General features: G+C 49.4%; 1 protein-coding gene across 3 annotated transcripts in view; it reads left to right on the forward strand.

Annotated features, from left to right (window-relative positions):
• Window positions 1-25,756, forward strand: part of NRP2 (neuropilin 2) — a 112,979-nt gene extending 87,223 nt beyond the window's left edge. For 2 of the 3 annotated variants that reach the window (XM_070508445.1, XM_070508446.1), the window contains exon 16: window positions 4,485-7,939. In XM_070508445.1, coding sequence (XP_070364546.1) covers window positions 4,485-4,765 — 281 coding nt within the window. In that variant the 3' untranslated portion in view covers window positions 4,766-7,939. Of the gene's footprint in view, window positions 1-4,484; window positions 7,940-20,279; window positions 20,331-22,466 lie in introns of those variants that run through there. The other variant, XM_014836395.3, reaches the window with a different exon arrangement.
• Window positions 25,757-26,016: the final 260 nt, after the last annotated feature.

The raw sequence follows: 26,016 nt of genomic DNA on the forward strand, positions 1-26,016 counted from the left end.
AGGTTCAGACAGAAGGGGTGCGCAGGGGGAGAGGGCTGCCTCCAGTTCCCACTTGGTTAGAAGGGAGGTTTGCACGCTTTTCTGGTAAAAGGCCAGATAGCAAGTGTGTTGGGCTTCCTGAGACTGTGTCACAAGCACTCAACTCTGCCTTCGTAGCACAAAATCAGCCGTAAGCAATATGTAATGAGGGTGCCTGTGTTCCAAAATGTCTGAGAGTCGGCACTCAGCCAGAGTTGGTCATCTGAGACCTGGGTTCCAGCACAGGCTGAAGGTTCGGTCCCCGCGCCCCCGGTCCTGACCCTGCCACTTACCAACATGTGAACTTCCTCTGAGGACTCTGAGCCACCTCCAGGATTTCACTGTCTGCTGCTCTGCCCTCCTCAGTTGTCCTCCAGGTCAAACCAGAGACAATCACTTGTCCTGTCGGTTCTCAGGTCTCCCAGCTGAGGGTCATGAGCAATAAACAAGATGCTCGCGTGAAGCCCGTAGCCCGTGCCCAACTCACAGGGAACGTCCACTCATTGCTGTTGCTGTTATGGCCCACAGTTCCCAGTAGCCTATTAATTCAGAACCCTGTTTGCACAATAGGAATGAAAGGAACACTACCTACCATGTAATTTTTTTCCTTATTTTCTTCCCATGCATGGCTTCTTAGAATTTATTGTTTCTCAAAATTCAGATTCTTTGCATTCACATTGCCTGCTTCTCTAGGGAACTCAAAACTTTTACAGAGAGGAGGCTGCTCAACCTTGCAAATACACTTGGAGTTATTGACTATTTAAATGCCTGTTTCTCATTATCTCACACAATGAGAAAACTTTGTGGAGAATTAGAGGGTGGAAATTAGTGAAAAATAGTTCAGGAGTTGAAAGAGTTTTCCAATTGGAAAAAAAGAATATGTAAGTAAGTAGTGGAAGTTAGAATAACTAAAGGGAGCGTTCAGGTCGGCACATCACCGGCGCTGGACAAGGTTGAAGTCTCACCTGCATTTTCTCCCATCCTGGGGCACCTAGCCCAGGCTACTTGTTGCCAAGCAATGGCCCAGTCACCCCTATGGCTGAGGGGACAAGTGGGCTAAAATAAAGCCAATCACCAACCGAGGCACCTGGTGCAGGCAGCATCTGCCCAAAGATGGTGGCTATTTTGCAATTTCACATAGAGGCACCATATGAGCTAGCAGAATCTCTAGCACTTTTGAAGAAAAACTGTTATGTGAAGTACCAGTGGGTCATTAACATTTTCCAGGGAATCTGAATGTTGGTCTAAAATACCTTCCTCCATCCATCCATCCATCCATCTATCCATCCTTCCATCCAGACGTCCATCCATCCATCCTTCCATCCATCCATCCATCCATCCATCCATCTATCCGTCCAAACATCCCTCCAGACATCCATCCATCCATCCATCCAAACATCCCATCCATCCATCCATCCATCCATCCATCTGACATTCACTGGATTGCAGCTGTTGTTTGGAAAGGTAATTTGGAAGAGGATTTAACCCTTGTTGATCTGTCAGCTTCCTTTTCTCTGACTGGCAAAGCACAGCCTCCTTAGCATACAGCCCTTGAAGGCTACCACAGAGCCCAACTCCAAACCAGCAATCCACCTGCCTGCAGGCGTCTCTTTAGCTGGAGAACATTCGGAGAAACTCTAGCCCCCAACTGCAGGTCACCCAAAAACTGCCCACGGAGAACGAGGGGAGGGCTGTTAGGTGTATCTTCTCTTTTCTAACTCTCTTTACATTATAAGTACAAACTCACGTAGTATTTTTTCTCATTTCTCCTAACAAATGTCCAAGGAAAACATTTAGGGAGGCAATATAATGTCCCCAAAATGGCTTTTGTCACTAAAATTTTCTACGTGTTGCTAATTTCAGGGGAGAGGAGCAGTGGTAGGAAAGGGGAAGAGGGCCTGATACCCAAACGGGCGTTTGTCTTCCAGAGCAGCAGCTCTGTGTCTGATTCTGCCTGTGTAATCCAGGGACTGAGACTTCTCCTTCCTCCAGTGGGTCCTCCCATCCTCCCCACTGGGCCCCGAGTCTGTCTCTATTGTAAGAAGCACTTTAGGAGTAGCGTGAAGGCCCAGCTCCACGCTTGGGCCCTGCAGGTGTATTTAATGTTGAAAACCAGCATTTTGACAGGAAGAACACAAAGCTTTGAACTGAGACTATGCGGTGATGGAGGGGACGTGGGCAGTCATGACCTTCCAGGTTAACAAATTTGTGCTCCTGCCTTTGTGATCTGGGCAGGTGCTTCAGGTCGGGAATTAATCCCTGTGGATTCATGCCTTCTTTTCCCCTCGTGGGTGAGCTGCGGCCTCGTTAGAGGACGGCCCTCACTGTGGAGCCAAACCGAAATCGGACAACCCAAGGACCCCCTTTGGGGAGGGGGTGGCACTGAGGAACTCAGGCCATTGGTGCACACTTTGTTGCTTCTCGTGCATTCTTCTGAGCCCACAGGAAGATCCTGGCAGGATGGTTGCCAGGCAGCAGAGACTCTTGGTGACCTGAATAATGAGTTGACACACCAGTTCACTGTGACTCACAAGCTGGCCATTTCAAGGAGCCGTTTTCTGTGCCTTGCTTTCTCTCTTTCTATCTCTCTGTTTCTGTGCATAATTTCAATCTGGTCACAGAGAGAGAAAAAGAGAGAGAGGGAGAGGGAGCTTTCTCAGCTCCACTAATGAAATTATTAAATGATAGACATGGTTTGGGGATAGAGAAAAATAGAGTGGGAGGTCATGAATAGGAGAATGTAGAAAGGGGAGGTGGGGGTCATGGGACTCTGGGATCCTTTCCCCACCGCAAGAGCTGGCCATGTGGCTGCCAGGGTGTACACTGGGTGACACTTCCTTGTCAAAGCCCCTGCAATACTGGGGCACTCCTGCGGGCCCGAGAAGCACCGCTGAGCGCTGTGCCTTCATGGAGGGGGGCCCTAATACTAGAGGAACCCGTGAATAAGAGTGGACAGGCTCTGAGAGATTTTCCAGGAAAAATGTTTTCATTTTTCGGCCACTTCTGAGGAGACATCAGAAGGGCTGGCCCACCCCTCAGCTCTTCTCCAAATCAAAAAGAGGAGTTCTGGTGTCAGGGCCGCAGGAGTTGGCCAACACTGACTCAGAAATAGCCGTCTTCACCTCAGCTCTGTCTTTTCATCACAAACATTTATGGAGCCCTCTTTGTGCATACCCTGAGGTAGAAACCAAGATGAGAGCAGGTTCTTCTGCTTGAGGAGCTCCGAGCCTCCTGGGGGAGCCGTGAAAACATAAGCGAGCCCTGTCTGCATCTTGGGCAGTGATGCACCCGCAGAGCAGACCGACAGTGGGTGAAGAAGGCAGCGGCGCTTCCCCCGGGGTAGCCCGCGGTTAGAGGGGATACAGCTTTCTGGCCACCACCACTTGATGTAAGCAGCGAGGGAGGAATTTTTCACAGGTTAAGCATACATCATTTTTCAGAAGTAAAGATCATGTCTGGTTTTGGCAAGCTCAAAAGCTCCTAGTCCCATTCTGGGCCAGATTTTTATCTGATGTAAATCTTTGGGAGAATCAAGTTGTAGCACTGTTTTGCATCAAGTGGGACTCTCGCCAGTCTTTCCCCAGAGTTACCCTGGGCTTAAATCTGCTACATCATCTCCATGGCAACCTGAGGCCGGCCAGGGAATGTGCTTGCCTCCTAAATCCTCTGCTAGCTTCTCTTCTCTCCTCCGTCTTTTCTGTGATTAAGAATGATCTCCCCGTCTTTGCTCTCATTCTCCCTCTTACATACCCACTGTCATTCGGCGCCCACATTTTTTGTTGCAACGCCTTTCCAATCCGCTTATAAAATCCTCCATCCAATTAAAAAATGAAGATGCATTAGTCATTTCTCGACAGCGATAATTGACCTGTTTAGACAAGACCAGGCTGATTTCAATGGGCATGGAAGCCTTGGCAAGCCAAAGTGGAATTTACCTTCAAGTCTAGCCAGCCTAATTAATACATTGTTTGAGAATGCTGGCCAGCCAGACCCAATATTGTATTTCCACCCCTTTGGAGAATCAGCCTTACCGAATCCCAGAAGTCGTTTCAGCATCATTTACTTGTGTGTACTCGTGTGTGGATGTGTGTGAATTGTGAGGCTTCCATAGATTGCAGAGTAATTGTGGTTTAACAGGGAGAAGAAAAGAGCTTTGTAATCACACAGCCCTTGAGTCCCTTCCTTACTATCACTTGCTGTCTAACCACTGTGTTCCTTTAACTCTCTGAGCCTGTTTGCTCTTCTGTAAAATGGGTCTGACAGTGGCTCCCTCATAGGGTTGTGCGTAGTAGACAATATCAGTCATTTAAAAGTGCTCGACACCAACTAAATACTCAGTGCCATCCTGGGCCCGCCCCTTCCCCATCCACTCCAAAGCATGTGTGTGTTTCTTCTTTTTTTCAGTTAATTTTTTTATTAGTCTGCATGCTCTCAGCCTAGCAACCCTCTCTGTGTCTCTCCACCAGGGGGCACGCTCCTGCCAGGGACCGAGCCCACAGTGGACACGGTGCCCGTGCAGCCCATCCCAGCCTACTGGTATTACCTAATGGCCGCCGGGGGCGCCGTGCTGGTGCTGGTCTCCATCGCGCTGGCCCTGGTGCTCCACTACCACCGCTTCCGCTATGCGGCCAAGAAGACCGATCACTCCATCACCTACAAAACCTCCCAGTACTCCAACGGGGCCCCTCTGGCGGTGGAGCCCACCCTAACCATTAAGCTAGAGCAAGAGCAGAGCTCGCACTGCTGAGGCCGAAGCAAGGACCGCATCCAAACAGACGAGAAAGACTGCTACCCCGTGGCCTGATTTTGCACTTTTTCTCCTCGCCTAGTCTCTGTGTGAGCTCTCAGACACCTCCCTCTCGGGCCCAAACCCTGTGTGTTCTTGTCCATCCTGACCATTCTCCTTGGGTTCTTCTTTTGTTGATTCCAAGCCAACCAACCCAACTCTAATGCTGCATCTTGGGATATGAGAAAAGACAACCCTAAGCGCTTCATGACTCAAGGCCCAGCCAGTTTTCTTCCAGAGACTGGCCCCTGTCCCTTCCCCTTGCCTTACCCCATCTCCCCTCTCGGTGGGCAGTCTGCCAGAGCCCTGAGGGGGAACCTGGATCTGTGTGTTTGTACATAGAATACATTGTGCGTGTGAACAGCTCCGTGTGTGTGTGTGGGTGAGAGAGAGACTGGTTCATTGAGGGGGGCGTGTGGGTGTGTTCAGAGAGGGCCCCCCTTAACTCTTGTGTTACTTCTCCAGGGGTACATTTTACAGAAAATAATATACTGTACTAGTTTTGTTTACCTGGAGAAGAGATTGAAGCTTTTGTTGCCTTATCTAGCTCTGGCTGGGTTTCTGTTGGCTACCATTGTCATCTCCAGGTACCTAAAAAACTAGAGGCCACATGAAATGAAATGTGGCCCTTCCCACCCTATTCCCATTCCCAACCCACCTGCCCAGGAGGAAGGTTCCCCCAGTGCACTCAGACGTGACCTGTTGTCGTGTCTCCTGGCGTCTTGGAAGTAACAAGACAGCAGCCATTGCGTGCATGCGAACCGCCTCTACTTCCAGCCCTGAAGCAAATCTGTCTCATGTTGCCTTATAAACGAGAAGCTCATAATGAATGTTTAGCTTTTATTGGTTAAGTCCAACCTTGGAATAAGTCATAGAGAATAACAAACCTGAGACTGAGGTCGGCAAAGCAGTAGCCTGTTGAAGTTTAGAGCAGGAGGGGATAGAGGGGAAAAGGGAGGAGAAGAAAAGACTAAATGTTGTCTTTTAAAAGTCTCCTCACTTCAATGGATTCATTGTGCCCAACTTGGGATGGAGTTGAGGACAAAGGTTAAAAACCGTCTTCTTGGTATTCCATTGGTCATTGTGACAGCATTTGTAAAATACGGGGGAAAGGGATCGTTTGCTTTCCTCTCATGGTGTCAATGTGTGCCTGAATCTATAGCCGCTAAAACATAAGGCTGTCCACCTGACTGACTTAAACATTACGAGAGAATAAAAGTCATCATTTTTTTAATGTACCATTGTGCTACCCCTTAAAGCATCCATAGCATCTGGCCAATGCACTCCCATAGGCTGGCCTGGCATCTCCAGATGTCGCTGCCTCATCAGGAGAAGCTATAACGGAGATAAATCCATTGCTGCCCATTTGTCCTTCTAAGCAACACAGGGAGGGGGATGTTAGAGATAAATTGCCTAATGATATTGTACAAAGGATGGATTCAATAATGAAGTCAATTGCATTGATAGAAGATGCGTATTTTAACGAGATTCCCGGTGTGCTGGGGCTCAGCCTTGGGGTATTTATTTCTCACCTTCCTGCTAGCAATCCACTGGGGATGAGTAACATTCTCTCCAAAGATGGTTGCCTGGGCTCAAAGCCTCCAGGTACCTTCTGAGAACAAAATACTGATGATTTTTTTTTTTTTTGGCTGCTTAGGAGAGAGAGACTTTTAGCATTCTTTCAGAATATCCACACAGGTCCCTCCAGCACACACACTCACTTTCACATCTGGTTTGTTTCATCCTCCTGAAAGCATAGTGCTCCCCCACTCTTATTCTATTTCAAAGAGCAATTCTGTCTCAACCACGGCAGCGCTGCCAAGAAAGCAAAGATGAAAGGATAGAGCGAGAGCTACCTTGAGATTCCAAGATGTGTCCTACCCCAGCTGAAGATGGAGAAAGAAGTGGGGTGGGGAGCCCAGGACACCAGGTGATGAACTCCATGCTGGTCACTAAGGCTGTTTCATCTTAGGTGTCCACATCCAGTCGTGCGTTTGGGGCCAGGCATTCCCTCAAAATGATTGGCATCCCTGTAGGCACCCCATGGAGGTGTGGTGTCGGGACATTACGCTGGAAAATCCAGCCAGTGTAGCAACTGTCTGAGTTACCATGTACCCTAGAGGATTTCCCTGCTTTAAAAGAAGATGACAACAACTTTGTGAATTTGCTCTATCTGTATCTGATGCCCCGTGTGGCATCACCTTTAGGTATGTGCCATAGTTGAGACTAGGAGACTGCTCAAATCTGTGTGAAGCCCATGATGCACTCCAGCTGGGGAATGTCACACTTCCCACCCTCTCTCTCTCTCCCTCTCTTCTCTTTCTGTCTCTCTGTCTCTCTCTCTCTCTCTGGGGCCCCAGCAACTTTCATAGTATCATCCAGGTACTATGCTAAAAGGGCAGCTCTTCTGCAAAATCATGCCTTGCAGCTTTAAAAAGCAAAATTCTGTATTTCATAGAGGGAGAGAAAGGTCACTCTCTTCTAGGAAAAGAGACTGGCCGGGCGAATGCATGCATGCATGTGTCTAGAGTTGCTTCTCAGACGACAAGGAGGTGATAGCAACTACTAAAATGTAAATGAATGAATGAATGAATTGAAGGTCTAGCTTGACTGGTAAAGTTCTTGCCTTAGTAGAGGTTTCATGTCAACAGCTCCAGGAGGAAAACCCTCATCTCTGGGGTGAAAAATCCCCTCCTGATATGATGCCAGCAATCACTCTCCCCTAATTGCTGGTGACGGCAGGAAACAAAATCGTAGCCTTGCCATTGACAAACCAGGATGCTGAAAATAAAGTGAAATTGTCTTTTCCCTTATCCCACACTTTTGGGATTAAAGCCAGAATAGGATAGGAAATTCAGTAATATTTCTGAGGTTGATACCTCATCTTTTAAAAGGCCCTGTCTTTCAAAGGAAACTGGCAGGCAAGCAAACACCTAAATAACCGAAAATTACCAAAGAACAACAGCAAAACAAGAAAACTTAAAGATTTTTACTTCCTATTCTTCTCCCTTCTCCCTGTAACCGCGACGTCCCCTGCATTGCTCAGTTGCCTGTGTGTCAAAATAACTTGTGGACGTTGGAAACTATTTGAAAATGTATTGTGTGGAATGTAATAAAATGATGATATTTTTATACAAACATCTGGGGTTTTTTTCCTTTGCCTATGAGAACAAAGTTGAAATGGAGGCTTTGAACAAATTGACGTTTCCCAAGTTTACACTTCGCCTTCTGAGCTCCAGGGCGCTTCGGTGGGTGGTAGCTGGGTTCTTGAGGCTGGATGCCAGCTTTTCCTTCCTTTATTTTTATTGCTGCTTGTTAGGAGTTTTATCCAATTTGTGCAGCTGAGCCAACTTTTATGATTGGTGTGGGATTTTGCAGAAGTTGCTAAGTGCTAAATTGCTCAATGTGATTCCACAAAATTTCTCTTGATGGCAAATCTCTGGAGGTTGGACTCTACTTTCAAAGGGCCCCAGGGGGAGTGGGACCAGTGAAGTTGAAGCGTGTACTCGGCTCTATGGAGACAGATGGCTTCCTTTGGAGAAGAAGTGGCGACATCTTACCCCTTGCCTACCAAATTATTACTTCCACGGGGACGTTGATCTCCAATTTATGAGCACTTTCCCAGACGAAACGGGAACTTGTAGCATGTTCAGGACTCAAAGACACTCTAGACTTCATTTTGGAGAAAGGAATGAAGATAATTATATGATTACCGTGAACCTGGAACTATCAGGGTGGAACATTTTGTGAAAGCAACATTCTATAAAAACCTGGAGGAGAGGGGCTCGGGGAAACTTATCCAAAAAGACAGATCTTGTTTGACAAGTATTTTTCCTTGGTTCTCCTCTTTGGGTAGTTGGTGGTTAGTTATATAAAATATTTCCATCAGACTTCTATCAGATTAGGGGAAAAGATCGAGGAGATATGAACTCCCAGCTGCTCAGTGTTTCTAGATGGTGGTCCAGAAGAGATTGTGGCAGGATTTCCCACTGTTGCCCCTAATGGAGTGTATTGGCAGCATTCCATCAACCCAGCAGCCTTCCTCAGGGGTCCCAGAACCAGCCTTAAAGGTTCTAAGAAAAGAGGCGTGTCCAGGAGACCCTGTTTCTGCAGAGTCCCACATTTCTTCCTCTCCAGACCTCCATCTCGGAAGGAGCGGTTTTTACAGCCACAACCTGTCCAAATGTGCTGAAAAGAAACGGGGTTCTGGTCTTCATGTCTTACAGGAAGCTCAGTTAGTCCAGATGGCTCAGCATAGACGCCACTGTCTGTCCCCTGCGGGAGAATGGAGTAGAATGTCCATGATTAGAACCTTGTTTGTTGCTCTAATGATGAGCATAATTACTCATTTTGTCTAAATAACATTTGCCTTTCCTTAAAACATTTATTCCTATTAGTAAAGGATGAAATGGAAGCATCTCGAAAGTACTTATTTCAAGCAGAGATCTAGGCTCAGTCAACATTTTCCTGACTGGGACCAAATTTGCCAGACTGAATTAAATTAGCCGTTGCTCATGCTTCCTTGATGTGGCTGGATTTGGAGACACCTTTGAGAATTTCATCAATCCTACCTGCCTTGGGTCTAGTCCCCAGGCTTATTCTGGAAGTACTCTCTCTTCCCCAAGAGGGCAAACACGGTTAGGTCTCTAATCTTAGGCATCAAACACAGCACTTGCTATCAGTGTGGTATTTCAGACCTAGCCAAGCATAAATGTTACAGAAATTGTGCTTCCATGGACCATAAATACCAGATGTCGAGGCCCATTGTGGTCTCTTTTGGCTCCTACCTGGCCCTTTATGATGGTTTAAACATGCGTTCTTGCTGTTAAAGCAAGACGCTGCCCTCCTAGCCCTGTAACGGACACCCGGCCCATCTGCGTGGACTGTGTCTGTGCTCTCCATCTCTCTCCACTGCCTCTGCGGTTGTTGGCACAAACGTTGTGGCCTTTCTCTAATCTTTGATGAAAAGAGCTTCATGTTTAAGTTTTGATTTGTCTGTGTTGTGGCCACACATCTGAGCCAAACTGCCGATCTGTAGGTGTGGCTCGTTTTCGCTCTAATTGTGCGCATCGCTGGGGCTCTCACAGCTGCAATTGGCCTTTCATCCTCTTCAGTGATGGCCCAAAGAAAACACAAAACAAATCCAACCAGAGAAAAAGGAGGAGAGAGGGGAACACAGCTGAAGGTCTTAAATCAGCAGGGAAAAGAGTCGCCTTATGTAAATAAATTAAAAGCTAGGCCTAGGGTAGGATTTAATTAAGCCTGATATAGATCAGGTGCACCAGAGTGTGTCTAGAGGTTAGTCACAACCAGAAACCCACTCCCTCAGAAGACAGCAGGCCACAGCCTCCACCTCAGTACTTTTGCACGAGCTGTGAGGAGGATCCCGTTTGGCCCCAAACCTAAGCACTGAAGAGATATGACATTTGGGGAATCGCCAAAGATCAAAACTCCCTTCAGCATGGTATGGCACAATGGAGCGCCAAGGTGCTTCCGGGCAGCCAGCAGGAGCCACACTCGCCCCAAGCCCAGGGGGCAGGACACCCTGAATCTTTCTCCTCTCTTCTGGGTGGAGTCGGTGTTCTTGGGCTTTGCTGTCACTGACCTCCAAGAGCCAAAAAAAGACCCTAAAGTCCCAAGGGCATTGGACCAAAAAGTAGGAGTGGTCATTTGAAGAGTCAGCGACAGACATGCTGGTGGCAGGACTTGGCGCTGAGTGGGGAAACGCCTTTTCTTGGAGGCTCCTGACCAGAGCGTTGACTGATCCTGAAGGGGACTGTGGGGGGAAACTTCAGGATAGTAACAGGCTTGATTTCTCTTCTTTTCTTTTTTAAGCTTACAAGTTTACACAGCTTAGATTTACAACTTATACATGACTACATCCTCAAAAAGTGCAAATAATACAGAAAAAGCAGAAATCCATTTCTTTGTCAGTCAGTCTCAGTCTTCTCCCCGGAGGTGACCAGCAGAGGTGGTTTGCTGTATACATTTGCAGGCCTTGTTTTATACCTCGGCAAACACAGATCTTCACGTCCCCTCATGTCGTTGGCTTGGTTGGGGTTTGGTTTGGTTCTGTGCAAATGGTGTCACCATGTGTGTTTCTTCCCTTTATTGGACAACTTGCTTCTTTTCATTTGACGAAGTCTTGAGGCTACTTCGGTACACCCCGACAGATTGACCCCACCCTTCTTAGCTGTTGTACAGCCTTCCACGTTGTGTTGATGGACCATAGTTTATTAACTGCTCCCCTACTGTGGGCACTCAGGTTGTGTGTAGTTGTTACGCTGTTATAAACAATACTGCAGTGAACATCCTTCAAGTTGGCTCTTTGTACACATTTCGATAGGATAGGATATCTAGGTCAGATGGCATGCCTGTTTTCACTTCAATAGTTGCTTCAAATGGCTGATGTTTACCCTTTTCAGGGAACCATCCTCATTTGAGAGAGTAACAAATGGGTGGACGTCCTGGGTTATACCCCTGCCGTATTTGCACAAGCCACACCATCTCTGCGACTACCCCCTCTCTCTAAGGCAGGAGGAGCGCTTGCAAAAGGAGACTCCGGGTAGTTTCAGCTGAAGGGAATTTTAATCACAGGGACTTGTTTTAACCACCAATTTGTGGAGAATGTGGGCCCGGCTGTAAGTGGCAGCACCCCGACGCTCAGGCAGCAGTGGCACGGGAGCAAATTCCCTCCTGGCTCAGCAGCAACCCTGGTCTCCGCGATTAATGAGTTGCACTTGGTTTCTTCCAAGAATGACTGTGCTGTGCCTTGCTGTTATTTATTTATGTTTTCTACTAAAAAATTCATGTAAAAAACATCCTTTAAGGTCAGTGCACCGCATTGTGCTGCAGACAGAAATGAAATTCCAGCAGCCACAAGTAGGCCTACGTGCCAGCAGAGAGTCTCCGATCCCTGGGGCCTTGAGACCAAGGCCCCATACTCATCCTGCGAGGAGTCGGCCTTCTTGGCTGCAAGGAGGTGTCCAGCCTCCTTCCGAGGAGGTTTAGGGCTGATGGGACTGAGGAGGGGCACCAGGCGGCAAGGCCCTTTTCTAGGGAGAGGCTTCTCTGTGCCAGCAAAGCTGCAGGTTCCAGATGGCTCCAGCCAGGAGTGGCAGGTAGAGGAGGAGAAGAGGGACCTGTTCGTGGGAAACACCATCTCCCCCCAGAACGCTGCCTGAGTCCTGCTGTGCACTGAGACGCAGGGCTGGTGGGGACGCGACTTGCACTCGAGCATCATGGGCAGTGTCAACAGCCAGATAGGGCTTTATGGGTGTCTTCTGGCCTGCCGGAAGTCCAGGACTGCTCACTCTTGGCCATGGGGCTTGGGTGGATAACTGGAGGGCTCAGGGAAGATAGCAGCATGAGCGCGAGGTGTGGGTGAGTGGGAGACAGGTAACTACACACACACACACACACACATGCACGCCCAAGCCGTGTTTCATCTTCTACTGTGCAAAATTCAACCCTTTTGATGTCAGTAACTACCATGTCCCAAAGCAGAGGCTCTGACCCAGAACCAGAGCCAGCGTACACTGGGTCTCGCCTTTCAGGGCAGTGCTCTCTTCCCCAGGCGCAGGACTCGTTAACGGGATGTCTGGACCAGAGTTCTCTGTGACTTGTTAGAGAGCAGCCAGCTCCAGTAACGATGGGAGTGCACGTGGAGAAAGCTTTGAGCTGGAGGCGGCCTTGACAAAGCCCGTTCTCAGCCACCTGCTGGTTCCCGAGGCTGCATTTCAGCACAGTCTGCTAAAGAAACTCCTCGTCCCTTTGTGTTTCCTTACTGCCGCCAAGGGGCTGGGAGAAGGGGCCTAAGGACCTCGGGGCCCCGTGGGCTTCTCGTTACTTCTCTAGGGCAGTTCCGACAGCTGGGATTGAGGTAGGAAGAAAGGCATTAGGACCCAGGTGGGGGCTGACATGGGTTGTCAAAGGAGCCCCCAGGCTGCTCATCCTCCTCGGCCAACCAGCCAACTGCAGACCAAGAGAGTGAGTCACCATAGCGCGCCCACGATGCCAACATCGCCCGGCTCTGCAGCTCATGAGAGGGCCACCATCCCCTCTTTCCCCAAGAAGGATCTGTCTCCACCCTCTGCTCTGTGCAGGTGTTGTTCGTCTTCAACCTCCAACCTCCCCTCTGCACCTTCCCCCTCTTGGTGGCCCCTTCTCTTCTCCTCTGGCATTCTTGCACTTTGTCTGCCCTTTCTCCACCAAAGCCTGCTCCCAGAAAAGCTGGGTCAGATTCCTGCACACAAAGGCTTAACTGGTTTCCTCCTCCAAGTGGTTACATTCTTATGGGAGAGCAGACTAAAGCCGGAGGAATCATTCTCTTATAATTACAGTCCTTGGTCACCAGCAAGCTTCTGGGGGAAATATGTCTTGAATGGGCAGAGAGAGGTACCTTCTTGGAACCCCTATAATCTTACTATTATTCATTCTCGTGGTCGGAGGAGTCCTGCTTTGAAGTATAGCCAGCTCTTGTGGTGAGATACATGTGTACAGAAAGGGTTTTTCCAAGAACCTACAAAACACGAGGGTCAGCCCTTAAGAAGACGTCACTTGACACATGGGAAACGGATGCAGTTCTGTTTCTTCAACTCGAGTCTTTTCTGACCCACAAACCACTCCACCTGAGGGGTGTTTCCAGTACACGCACTTTGTGAATGTTGGGACTGAGGAGAGGAAAGCTATCAGAGCCCACTGGGGACCTCCCTGAAAAGTGAAGATTTAAGACTTTTTTCCTCGCATCTCAGGAAAAAATAAGAGTGCAGTGCAGGGAGGGGAGACACTTTTTTCTGAAGTTTTCTGTCTTTCCCACCTTCATACCCTAAGAGAAGATGGCCAACCACAGAAGAGCCTCTTCTTGTTGACGTATCCACTTATGGTGATGGAGACTACCTCTCTGCTTTTCCAAAGACCTAGAGAAAAGGAGAGATTCCAGAATTTTCCTCCATCAGTCTTGCTGTGTTTTTCCAGCCTGCACAATCATGAAACCTATCTTTATAGCTAAACATTTCTCTGGCTGCATTTTTCTTATTTTCACGCCATTGTTGGGGCTCAGTGGAGCCATTCTGGCCTCAGCTGCTTGTCCGCCTCCACACTTGAAAGTATTACTAGGTCATTTCACAGCCGTCTCATTTGCAATTGGTATTTCCAATGCTTTTAGTGTCTCCTCCTAGTTACTCAACTAAAAATAATAGAAAATAATAGCTAAATTCCAGTTCAGACTCTCCTGATAGCTCAACCAACCTCACTTTTCTTTCCCAGCTTGAAAACTCCAAAAAATACTTCTTCTGTGACTTTGCACAGATTTGGCTGTAGCCCAAGAGATAAAAACCCATGATAAAGGGTCTTCTGGTGGTGTTCCACACTCAAGCCAAACCCAGCAAGAAATAAATGGCTCTAAAGTAGCCTGACTCTCTAATGGAGGAGCTTTGGCAAAGTTTCGATCAACATTGGAATTTTGCCTCCTGATAGCAACTGGGGATGAACAAACTGAATGAGAGGAATTAAGTGTGATGGGGGGGGGGGTGGCCTTCAGCCAACACTACATGCTACACTGAATTAAACACTTTAAAGGGCCAAGAAATAGCTCCTTGGTCCTTCCTTACTGCTCATTGATTTGGGTCTCAGTGTCGTATCTCCTGCTGGGATCAAAACAAAGTGGCTGAGAGAACATTCTGGAGGCCACTCCCATCTGAACAGGCCCGGGACTTAGCTTGCTCAGGGGTTCAAGAACTTGGAATCAAATTCAACAAGGTTCTAAGTGGCCAAGAGCTTATCCCACGTAAATCACAGCCCCACACGAGGTGTGGAAAATGTGGCTTACCCTCAGTTCTACTGCCTTTCCCGGCCCTCCTTCCTCCATCTCTTCCTCCTTGAAGTGGAAGCGATGGCCCCTGGTACCTGTGAAAATGAGTGATTTCCGTGATGTCCTGTGTGTAAGAGTCTCTTCGATCCTTGCTTCACAGGCTGGGTGCAGTTGAGCGGGTTGGGTGGACGTGTTGGGTCTGACTTTCCGTGTGATTGTATCTGCCCTGCCTCAGTTGAGACAGAGGCTGAAAACCTGGGCGCGGTTTACTCTCCTTGTCAGTGCCTGGATTGCCCATCAGCAGCCCTGGTTCCTAAGCCAAATGAGCAAGGATTGGAATACGGACCTCGTGGCTGCCCTTTACCTGTCCTCTCATGGTCTTCTCTCCCCACGCCGACCTCAAGATGGAAGCCTCCAGGGAGTGACCAACTCCTGGAGAGGACAGACCTGAGGGAAAACGAGGGTGTGAGCAGTGTGCGGCCATGAAGCCCTTTTCTCTAGAAGTCGCCCGTCTACCTTAACTGGCAGCCCTCCTCAGAGCCCGCTCCAGAAAGGTCCCAGAGCTTTCCCATTTTGTTCCCGTAAAGACGATAGAATCCTAAAGCTAGGAAGAACACCAGTGGTTACTTGACGTAGAAGCAACAGACAGTCAGGGAGGCCCATGGCTTGTCCAGGCTCTCACCCCTGGGGCCAGTAGCAGGACACAGATGAGAGGTAGGCCATCTGCTCCCAGTCCGGGGCTCCTCCACATCCCATGCTGCTTCCCTTTGGGTACAGAGTAGAGCTGACCCTGAGCGGTCCTTTGAGTGTCCCTGCTACACGCTCTGGATGGCAAACCCATCGCCAGCTTCAACCGGGCCTCTCAGTCCACTGCTCAGGGTTGACAGGAAGGGGTTTTTTAAAGAAGACCAACATATGTTGGTGAAGTGATCTGTGTGCCAGTGGCCCAGGGACTGACTGTCCTAAGTCACTTATCTAGAAGTAGCCGGTGGTTTGGGGCAGACTCCTCATTCTATAGCAATCCTGTGAAGCTGCTTTCACGAGGCAGAAGGTAGACAGAGCAGCCTCAGCGCTGATGCGCGCACAGTGGACTGTGGGGCTGCAGGGGCCGTGAGAGCGCACGCAGGTCAACATCTCTCTGTGAATGACGGCAGAAAAGCAAACTGACCCCAAAGGGTCTTAATGTAAGAGAAGAAAATGGGGGAGGGGAAGGAGAAGTGAAGTGTGTGTGTGAAGAGACGGGGAATGGGAAAGAAAGACTGGGAGAGCGAGCCTTCCGGGTGGGACCCAGTGGCGCTCGGCGGGGAATTTTCCCGGTTGCGGTTGGGGTGTCTGGGGTGTTGCTCTGCATAGCATGTGTGGTCTTACAGCACCGGGCGGTGTTCCAGACCCCTCAGGGAAGACCTGCCTCCGGAGAGCAGGTTCGTCCCATGACTGGGTACAGCTGTCTGCCATCTGCGCCATAGGGCTGCAGCTGACTGACACAGCACTGGAGAATGTCTCGGTCTTTGGGGTGGAGGCAGCTCCTGGAACAGTCCAGCGGAGGCGTCAATAACTAGCCACCACGGGTCTCTCACTCTGAAAAGCCAGGATAATAGGAGATGGGTGGGATCTTGACTCGCCCCTCACTGTGTGCCTAGCCACCACTCAATGATGCTGGCTGGGGGGGACAGAGACGGGGGGACCGGGCGGGTGGGACACAGGGAGGGGGGAGACTCCAGAGAGGCAAGGAGACTTTTCAGCCTCAGACTTGGATCTCAACGTGAAGACGACCAGGTTTTGTTGAGTTGGGTGGTGTTGGTTTTTTAGTGGTGGTTGCTCTGCTCACTTGAGTACTCAGACTCTCTTAAATTCCCTCCTGTCACTCAGGAGCTCACTGCTGGTCTGCAGCAGCTGGGGAGGGGCAGAGACCTGACTGTCACCTGGGGAGGTACAGGTGGAGATTTGTGGCCAGACAAGGCAATCTCTTTGAATTCCTTGGTGGATCTAATAAGGATGAATTCAAGCTAAAAATCGAGAGATCAGTGTATGAGTAAAAGGCTCGGGTGCCATGTTGAAACCGTTCCCATCCGTCAGACAGAGGAGGAGCTGGGACGCCCCAGGCCCTGCAGCAGCCTCAGTTCCACGCCCGTCCTCCTCTCTCCACTGTTCCTTCCTGGCAGAGGCCCAGCCTCAGTGCCCAACGCCTCCCCGGACGCCGGCCGCTCTGGGGGTCCCTTCACAACGCCCGTTGTCTTTCTGTCTTTCCTTGCCTTAGGCACAGGCGAGGCTTCGCTTCCCCACACAGTGAAAGGCCTCGATGGTAGACACCTGGTCCCAGATGTCTTCGTTTCCCAAAGGCCTCAGTATGGTTCCTGGGCAGCTGGTAAACCCTCTTCATCAGTGATGGTCAGTTGACTGGCTGGTTGGTTAGTTAACGAAGACTGCCCTTTGAAGAACGACAGAAACCAGCCCTCCCTCTCTGAGTAATGCCTGTCGTGAATGTGAGGCCACACATTTCAGATCATCACATCTTCTGGTTCTGAGAAGTCTTGGCAAGTTCCCATCAAAGTGGTGAGCCCTCGATGCCGGCAGACAGCCGGAGAGTGCACGTCTAGGCGTCTAGGACCCAAGTCCAGGCAGACAGCCAGGGCGTGTGTGTCCAGGGGCCCGGGACCCAAGACCAGGCAGACCTCTCTGTTAGGACACAGCAGCAACGACATGGTGGCAGTGGTCCTGCCTATGCCCAGAGAACTTGCGTGCAGACGGGGGGCCTCCCTGGCCCTAATATGGTACTGAGAGTCAGAATGCAGGCTTTGCAGCCACACTGGCCTGAGATTGAATCCACACAGGGGCCCAGAAGGAAATAGGGTCGTGTGAGCACAAAGGTTGAAAGTGGAAGTCATGTGGGTAGTAAGATCAGCTCCGGATCCTTGTTCTCCTAGAGGTGTGGCCCGTTGCACTCCCCCTCATCCACTGCACACTCACAAACACACCCGCCCGCTGACACAGAATCCTGGAAGGTGCTTTCCAAGTGGTTAATTCCAAGCCCTGGCCCCACATTCTTCTGGTGTCTCCTCGCTTCCCTGGCGGGTCTGCATCCTGTGGCTGCCATTTCCCCTCCCAGGGAAGTGCTGCTTCCTCTCTGCCTTGAGTCCGTAGCCCCTTACATCTCCCTCTTCCCAGCTTTGCCTTTTCTTTGCTAGAATTACAGGGACACAGTGCAAGAACGGCACGCTGTCCTGCCAGCATCCTGAGGAGACAGGCTGAGGTTTGCCTACTGGGCTCAACAGAAAAGGAAAGTGGCCCGTGAAGGGCAAAGAGGCTTTTGAGAAAGAAAGCTCTTAATCAAACACAGGTATCAAGAATATCAGCAAGGGGACTAGAGAAAATTGCTATCAAAGTAAATTGCTTTTTGTACAAATGCTCCCTTTATTTGGGTTTTCCCCAGGGTGTCATTCTGTTTTAAGGCTTGGTGAACAGATGCGCTTTTGAAAATGTTGATTAACTTATCCTTTTTCCAATCCCTTCCCACTCACCCCAACTCTTGGGAACAGAGATTATACAAAATCCAAGCCAAGCCTCCAGAGTGTTCTTCTTCACCTTAAGCGGCCTTTGATTCTCCAGGTGCAGAAATCTCAGCCGCATCTGGGCGGTCAATTCCATAGAACCTCAGAAATTGACCAGTTCTTGGGAGGTCAGCTCATCCGTCCTCTGCCTCCACCCACGAGAGGCTGTGCTCTCTGTGGACGAAAGGCTCTCATCTTCATTACCATCCTTTTACCCTTTTTTCTTCAAGATCAGTGCACATCCACCCTTTTCCAGCCCATGATCAACAGTGTCCTAAGAGTTCTCGCCTGAGAGTGCGAGATGGAGCAGGATGGCATCCTGGCCTCCTTGGCAGAGACCGATTCGAAAAGCAAGAACAGGTTTTGGCCCAAAAGTCACTGGCAGGAACCCTACAGTTTTTGTCCTGGGCTGAAGCACATATTCTTAACCAACGTTCTGCATCTTTTACCCGTGAAGGTGTTAAGACGTATGAGCATCCCACCAAAACGATTAATTGTTGGAAATGAGATGGTTTTCTTCCATGTTTGGTTTTTTCATAAGATTAAAAAAAATCTCCAGGTTGACCTTCACAAGCTTGCTTTGATCCCTATGACGGACACCACCTGCCTCTTGTTGATTCATGTTCACGTCTTCATTCCAAGGAAACAGCCTGCATTGTAGGGGCCCAGAGAATAATGCAGGGATGGGCATTGAGGTGGGGAAGCTGGCATGGCCTGCAGGTGCCAGTTGCTCCGCGATAAACATGCCAGGAACAGGCTGGATTTATGGAGGATCGCTGCCACATGGCATCGATCCTCTCAAGTGGGGTCTTGGCAAGTGGCTTTGTGCATCCTTTCCTAGTGACAAAGGAGATGAGAATGTGCTTTAGCACTTTGGCCAGGAGTGAGGAAGACTTCTCACATGATTAAAACCACTGCCTCCAGGAAAAGCCTGAATTTCAAGTGTGGCGGTGCTCGATCGATCCTCAGTGCAGGTCATGGTCAAGGAGGTCTTCCCTGAGCTGTTGTGCTGATGAGGGACAAGTTCGAGCTGGTCTCAAGTTCTTTTTTTTGCTTCTGGTTTGATACTTTAGCTGTTTGAGATTTTGGTTTTGTTTTAAGCCTTGATTTTTGGATATCAGTTTATAGTGCTGACCTTGAGGTTGTTCATATGACTTTGGGTTGAATGAAACTCCTCAAGGGCCACTTATATTCCCTGGCGCCATCTTGAGCTGACAGTGGGGACAGGCATTTCTATTAACTTGTGAGACAGGAGAAATGATAAGACCCTTCTCTTCACCACACATTTGATTCTGTTTTTTAATGTTTTGCCATTTTACTCAGATAATTTACATTGGCTCTGGTTTCCATAAGATGGACAGTGCAATGAATAGAGGGACCTGTATTACCCCCTCCCTAAAAAATTGTCATAAGAAAAGAAAAAGATAGATGGTGATAATACTGAAGAAAATTCAGAGTAAATTAACCTAGCTCTGTTCCAGCCTGGGCCAGTCAGGTGGGATGCCCATGTTCCATCTACTCTAAACTGTGAAGAAAGCCAATAGGAAAAATAGACTGGGAAGGGAAGACAAGAGATTTTAGCACAAATATGTGGAGGCGGACAGGCGTGATGACATTCTCTCTGGTTCTGCTTCTACATTAAAGCATACAACAATGAAATGTGACCTCCTTAAGTTACCATATATTTATGTGAAATCGAGAGGAGAAAGACTCTTGTACTTTGTGTCTACCTGGACTCATGCATATGAGGAGAGACCATGCGTCACACTAAATGAATGTCACAGTAATGGCAGCGATGATGGGCATCAGATGGCATCAACGCTGCCTCAGATGAAACTCAGACCTATATTCGTAAAGAAGGACAGTCATTATAAAGACACAAGTGAAGATTTACTTGGCACTAAAGACTTTTCTTACTGTTTCTATTCTTCTGGTTGTTGTTGGAAGTACAGACAGATCCTATGAAGGGAAAGGATCCCGTAATATACACGGAAAATGGTCTAGAAGCAGAGGTGATTCTTAGCTGCCCATCCTCAGGAAGCCTGCGTCTCCTCCTTTCAGCCATGGCGATAGAACTTGTTATAACTTGATTTGTTCGTTTTCTTTTTCATTATAGTGGACATCCCAGAAATACACGGGAGAGAGGGCTACGAAGATGAAATTGATGGTGAGTATTGTTATGATTTAGCAGATGATCATGAAATTCAAGTTTGGTTATAAAGATGTCAACTAAAATAATGCCCAGGGTAACAGAGGGCCAGAATTTAGAACTATCAGTCGGAAATGTAAGTGAGAAGAATCCGGAAAGGAATGAAGAAACCGTCAATTGCTCTGTCAAGGTCAAATTTGGAGATTTAGAAAGTTTATTGAGTTCCCTCTGCCTAATCTGAAACGGGTCCCCTACTTCAGGCAACTTTCAACACTGATGGACTTCAAATCTAGATCAACCCAGTAGGAGTGACAGCCAGGCTCCTCTGTACATGTCGCTGCTTGATCCCGTTGACCTCCTTCCAAACAGGGCCTGAGGGAACGAGGGAAAATGTGAACATCCCTCAGGCCTGCCATGTGCCCTGGCTCCCTGGCGTGCAAGAACCCTTGCACTCTATCCAAGATTCCAAGCTGGGGCTTGTTGCAAGGTTTAGGTTTCTTTTCCACACTGCCCATCTCATGTTTTCATATTTATTGGAAGCTCCGTTCTCCCACCTCAGACACACATACTTCAAGAGGCCGAAGCAAGAGTCGTGACTGGAGGGCACCTGGGTAAACCTGTAGATGTGCCTTCTGCCCTCAGCTCAGAGCAGCACAGGCCTCTGTGGCTTCCCTGAGTGACAGAGTCGATCTCCAGGAGGGAGCACCAAGGTTCCCTGAAAAGAACAGCTTTAGACCAAGATTGATGCCATGAAGAAGAGCAGTTTACAGAGCAGCCGCTTTTAACCTGACCTTAATCAAACACTTCAAGGGTAGTTATGGAAACAGACTGACTAACCAAAACAGCACCTTGTTAACGCAACACAGGCTCCCTGCAAAGCTCCATCTAACGCTCCTTTTATGGGCAAAGCTGCGCCTTCTCGGAGGGGCTGCAGTAGATCAAACAGCAGCAGCATCGAGATGGGGCAGCAAGAGCAGGGGACCAGGCCGCAGAAAGCCTGGCTCCTATTCCTAGGCTAACTGCTTGCTAACTCTGGGGCCTTGAGTGAGTTATCTAGTGACCTAATTTCTTAAAACCTCAGTGTCCTCGTCCATTAAAAAAAAATTGTAACGTCGCCCTGCCTTCTTCATGGCATTATTGGGAAATTTCACAAAATTAGCCATGGGCGTGGTCGTGCCTTGGCCATTTTGTAGAAATACAAGTATATTCATTTGCTAGAGCTTCTGTAACAAAGAACCACAAACTGGGCGGCTTGAACAACTGAAATTTCTTTTCTCACCATTCTGGAGGCTGGAAGTCCAAGATCAAGATGTTGGCAGGGCTGTTCCTTCTGACGGCCGAGGGGGAGGGATCCATTCCCAGCCTTTCTCCTCAGCTCACAGACAGCCACCTCCTTGTTCACATGGCATTCTCCCGGCTGTGTCTGTCTCCAAATTTCCCCTTTTTATAGCAATATTGTCACGTTGGACTAGGGCCCACCCTAATTAACTCATTTTAACTTGATGACCTCTGTAAAGACCCTATCTCCAAATGAGGTCACATTCTGAGGTCCTGGGGCACCCGGGGGGACATAACTCCAACCCATAACAGTGAGGTAAGTGAGGTCTGGGGGCTTGAGAACAATGTGCAGTGTGGATGGCCAGGCACGCCAAACTGGGAAATGCATCCTGTGAAAATAGTCGCATCCTGTCCTTCGATTTAACTTGATGCTGTCCGAAGTGAGGAACGAGGAAGCAAAGAAAGACGGTGCCCAGAGCACGGCCATCCCAGGTGCTCACGGCACCCCGACGCTGTTAAAACCTGAACTCACCTAACATGAGTCAAATTACTTAAGTTTCAGAAACTTAGACTGTACTTACTCTGTGCTTGCTTACACCAGACACTTTGCAAACGTTAACTCTTTTCATCCTCCTAAGAACCCCATGAGTATTAGTGTCCCCATTCACAGAAGAGAGAACTGAGGCAAGAGAGGTTAAATCACTGGCCAAAAGTTACCCAGCGGGGTGCAGTGGCCGCGGACTTCGAGCCGTGCAGTGCAGCTCTGGTGTCCTGCCGCTGACCCCGGGCTCTGAAGAACCCTGGACCGGAGGGGCGAGCTCTCACTTCCCCATGAAAGGGGTGGTGCCCACAGTCTCTCGTGTGCTTTCTTCACAGATGAGTACGAGGTGGACTGGGGCAACTCATCTGCCCCGACCTCAGGCTCTGGCGCCCCTTCGGCCAACAGAGAGAAGAGCTGGCTGTACACGCTGGACCCCATCCTCATCACCATCATCGCCATGAGCTCACTGGGCGTCCTCCTGGGGGCCACGTGTGCCGGGCTGCTGCTCTACTGCACCTGTTCCTACTCGGGCCTGAGCTCCCGCAGCTGCACCACGCTGGAGAACTACAACTTCGAGCTCTACGACGGCCTCAAGCACAAGGTCAAGATGAACCACCAGAAGTGCTGCTCGGAGGCCTGACGGATTACGCCCGGATCGCATCTGACATTTCATTCCAGCAAGAGAGGCTAGTGAAGATTGCAATGTTTTTTTCCTTTGGAAACTGAATGCCATAATCAAAGGGATCCAGAACACCGAAGGTGTGGACAGGACAGACGGGCGAGGGGAGGGTGGAGGGGAAAGGCGGCCGCGCGGGGGTCCCGGCCCACCTAGACCCGTGGCCGCCGCATCACTGCTGGGACAGAGGCAGAAGCTCGTCTCTTTGGGGTCACAGTTCTCTTTTGTTTGTGGGTTTGTTATCACTATTATTTTTTATTTCTTTGGTCTGTGAGCTACTCAAAGAGGCAGAAGGGGAGGATGACTTCTCCAGTATAGCAGCAGAGCAACAAATTTTGTTCTCTGCTTTCTCGTTCTAATCAGCACTCGAAAAGCAAAGGGTCTTTTCAGACTTTCCACCTTTAGAAAGAAACTTAAAAGCAAGCCGTCCGGCTCTTCTTAGGACTTAATGGGATTGCCGTGGTGCAGGTCCTGCCGGCCCACCCTATGAGCTGCCATTTCCAGTCCTTGCATTTAAGTAGGATGTTGTTGCCTTTAACTTTTTTTATCCAGGGGAAAATTGCCATTTTAGGGTCAGCATGAACAGCTCTTTCTTATATGTGATTTAAAACAAACCAGAAAGGAAACTTCACATGTCAAAATCCACAGAAGCACCTCCATGTTAGAAGCGGACAAGCCTTAATGTGCTTTGTGACTAGGAGCCATTCGTGAAATCTAGACCCAGAATTCATGGCTGTGAGGCTACTTTGTGGGGCCTCTGGTGGTGGCTTTGCTTTTTCTTTTCCCTGCTCCTTGTTCTTCTAAAACATAGATATGCACACATGCACACACTCACGCATGCATGCACACACACATGCACACGTGTGCACACACACACACAGGCACATTTGTCAAGTCTCTGAGCCCCAGGAAATTGCATTGTTTGATGTTCTCAGAGATGGGGAGGGGAAATGCAGGCTATTGGTATGTTTTCCCCATCAGTGAGCTGTGACTGGCAACCACTGGACAGAAAGGAGAACAGTGGAGAGCGAAAAGAGAAGTCCAGCCTCTGTGATCACGTGATGGCAACGCTGAGCAGACCAGACAGAGACATTCTGATAAGTAGTGCTCTGACGGGCTAGTAAACACTGATTTCTCCTCGGGATTACAGCCACCACCTCAGCTTTTCAGCAGAGTCAGAGCTGGGATTCCAACCAGAAGTCTGCAGGCACCGTGGACCAGAACGTTGACAACATTGGTTCACCCCAGAGAGACCTGTGTTCTTACACACACACATGCACACCCATACACACATGCACACACATGAATACACATGCATACATATACGCACACATACACACACACACCAATTTATGTGTTTTTTATTAAGTGCCTTGAGAAAATGAAGGAGAAGCGTCTTTCCCCCCTGTAGGATCAGTAAGCATCATGAGCTGAGGCGGTCCTGTGTCCCTGACCCGTGGCTCCACTCCCAGGTCCCCCAGCTCGCCCCTGCCCCTGCCACGGAGTGAGCCTGCCCCAGGGTGGCACTCACAGCCTCGATGACTCTCAGCCAGACCAGAGGGGAGGCATCAGGAGTAGAATGAAACCGTGTGAAGGATAAGATTGTCCGCGTCGAGATCCAAACCTTGATTTCGTGGTAGCGCCTAAGGATTGCCTGTGTGCTGCACACAATTTGAAACCCAACAGTATGCCAGCCTATTGCACATCGTGGTGAACTGTCAGACCGTTTTTGCTGCTATGGTCACCCACAATTTCATTTGTCTCATACCCGGGTGAGAGGGGAGGGTGAACGGGACTGGGCGGTCCCTTTAAATGTTAACTATGGAAATGCCAGTTCCAATGGTAACGTCACAGGGTTTTGTATGCAGAGGGAGCATTCTGACGACAGCTATTTATTCATGTGTGTGTGTGTCTTTGCCCTTGGAGTTCTCTGTGTCTACTGTGTATGTGAATGGTCACGTGGGACTCAGTGGTGGTGGTGTGACTTTGACCCAGGACCTGAGTGTGACTGCTGATCCCGGCACCCGTGGGCACAGTGGTAGTTAGAGGTGAAGAGCAAAGCTTCAAGCCCAACGGCGTAGCACTAGATCCCCCTGAGCTGGGCCTGCCCCAGAAGCAAGTGTGTAATCAGCCCACACCCTCTCCGCCTTCCTATGTAGCTCAGTGATCAGGAAGCCAGCAAGTCCTGGGAGCACCAGAAGTAGCCTGCAGAAGAAGAGGAGATCCAAAGCCTGCCCCGGGGGTCCTAGCCCGCTCACGGCAGCGGGCCGTCTTACAGATCCCCAGAGACCAGCCCCGTCTCGGCCTGCAGTTCACCTCTAAGTTATGTACAACTCCACCTGCATCCCCCGCACGGTCCTGTGTCCACATTCACCCTTGGCTGATCCGAGGCCCTGCGTGACTGCCCTGGGCTGCAAGCAGATACCTCACCAAAGCCGGAGGCTGGTCTGTTGTAAGACAGGAAGACGGGGCCGGATCATAACCTGGCCATGGACCCCGGGGGCACTGGTTGTCTCTGTGCAGGCAGGCTGGCTGACCCGTCTGCTGAGTTGTTCCCTTTGGGACCCCACTCACAGTATTGATCTCCTTTTTGCCTTGTATTGACTGACACATTACCTCCACACTCACCCAGACCGGCGCTCGACAGAGCCGCAGGGTGCATTCTCTCTTAGGTGGGGATGGGGAGTTGGCAGGGATGAGGGTCCGAGGAGTGAGCACGAATGGCAAGGAAACAAGGGAAAAGGTTGAACTGTCATGCAGAAGGTTAACTTTTCCAGGGTTTGCAGTTAAAGGTATTCAACCATTCGCTGGCTGAGCCAGATCACGTGAACTTGAGCTTTTACTGTGATTCTTCGTGTAAAAAATTAACAAACAACAATGTCAAACTGTGTTTATATGATTTGTATAAAGCCTTTTTAAGATTACTATTTAAATAAACATTATACCAGAGATATTTTTCCATGTCTTTTTTTACTGGAGACCAAGAGACTTGGGTTGAGGGAGACCCAGTCCGCCCTGTTGGCCCGAGACTTTGATGGGGTTCATCAGCGAAAGTCGTGTGTCCCAGGAAACCCCTGGACCCCAGCAGACCAGGACGGTTGCTCACTCTCTTGGGACGACGTGTCTCAACACTGTCAGGGGAGTTAGCAGGTTGACCAGCTGCCTGGCTGTTTATATAACGAAAATACGATGGGGACGGGTAACGGGCT

This window comes from Equus asinus, chromosome 4 (genome assembly GCF_041296235.1).
Source record: "Equus asinus isolate D_3611 breed Donkey chromosome 4, EquAss-T2T_v2, whole genome shotgun sequence".
Classification (NCBI taxonomy): Eukaryota; Metazoa; Chordata; class Mammalia; order Perissodactyla; family Equidae; genus Equus; species Equus asinus.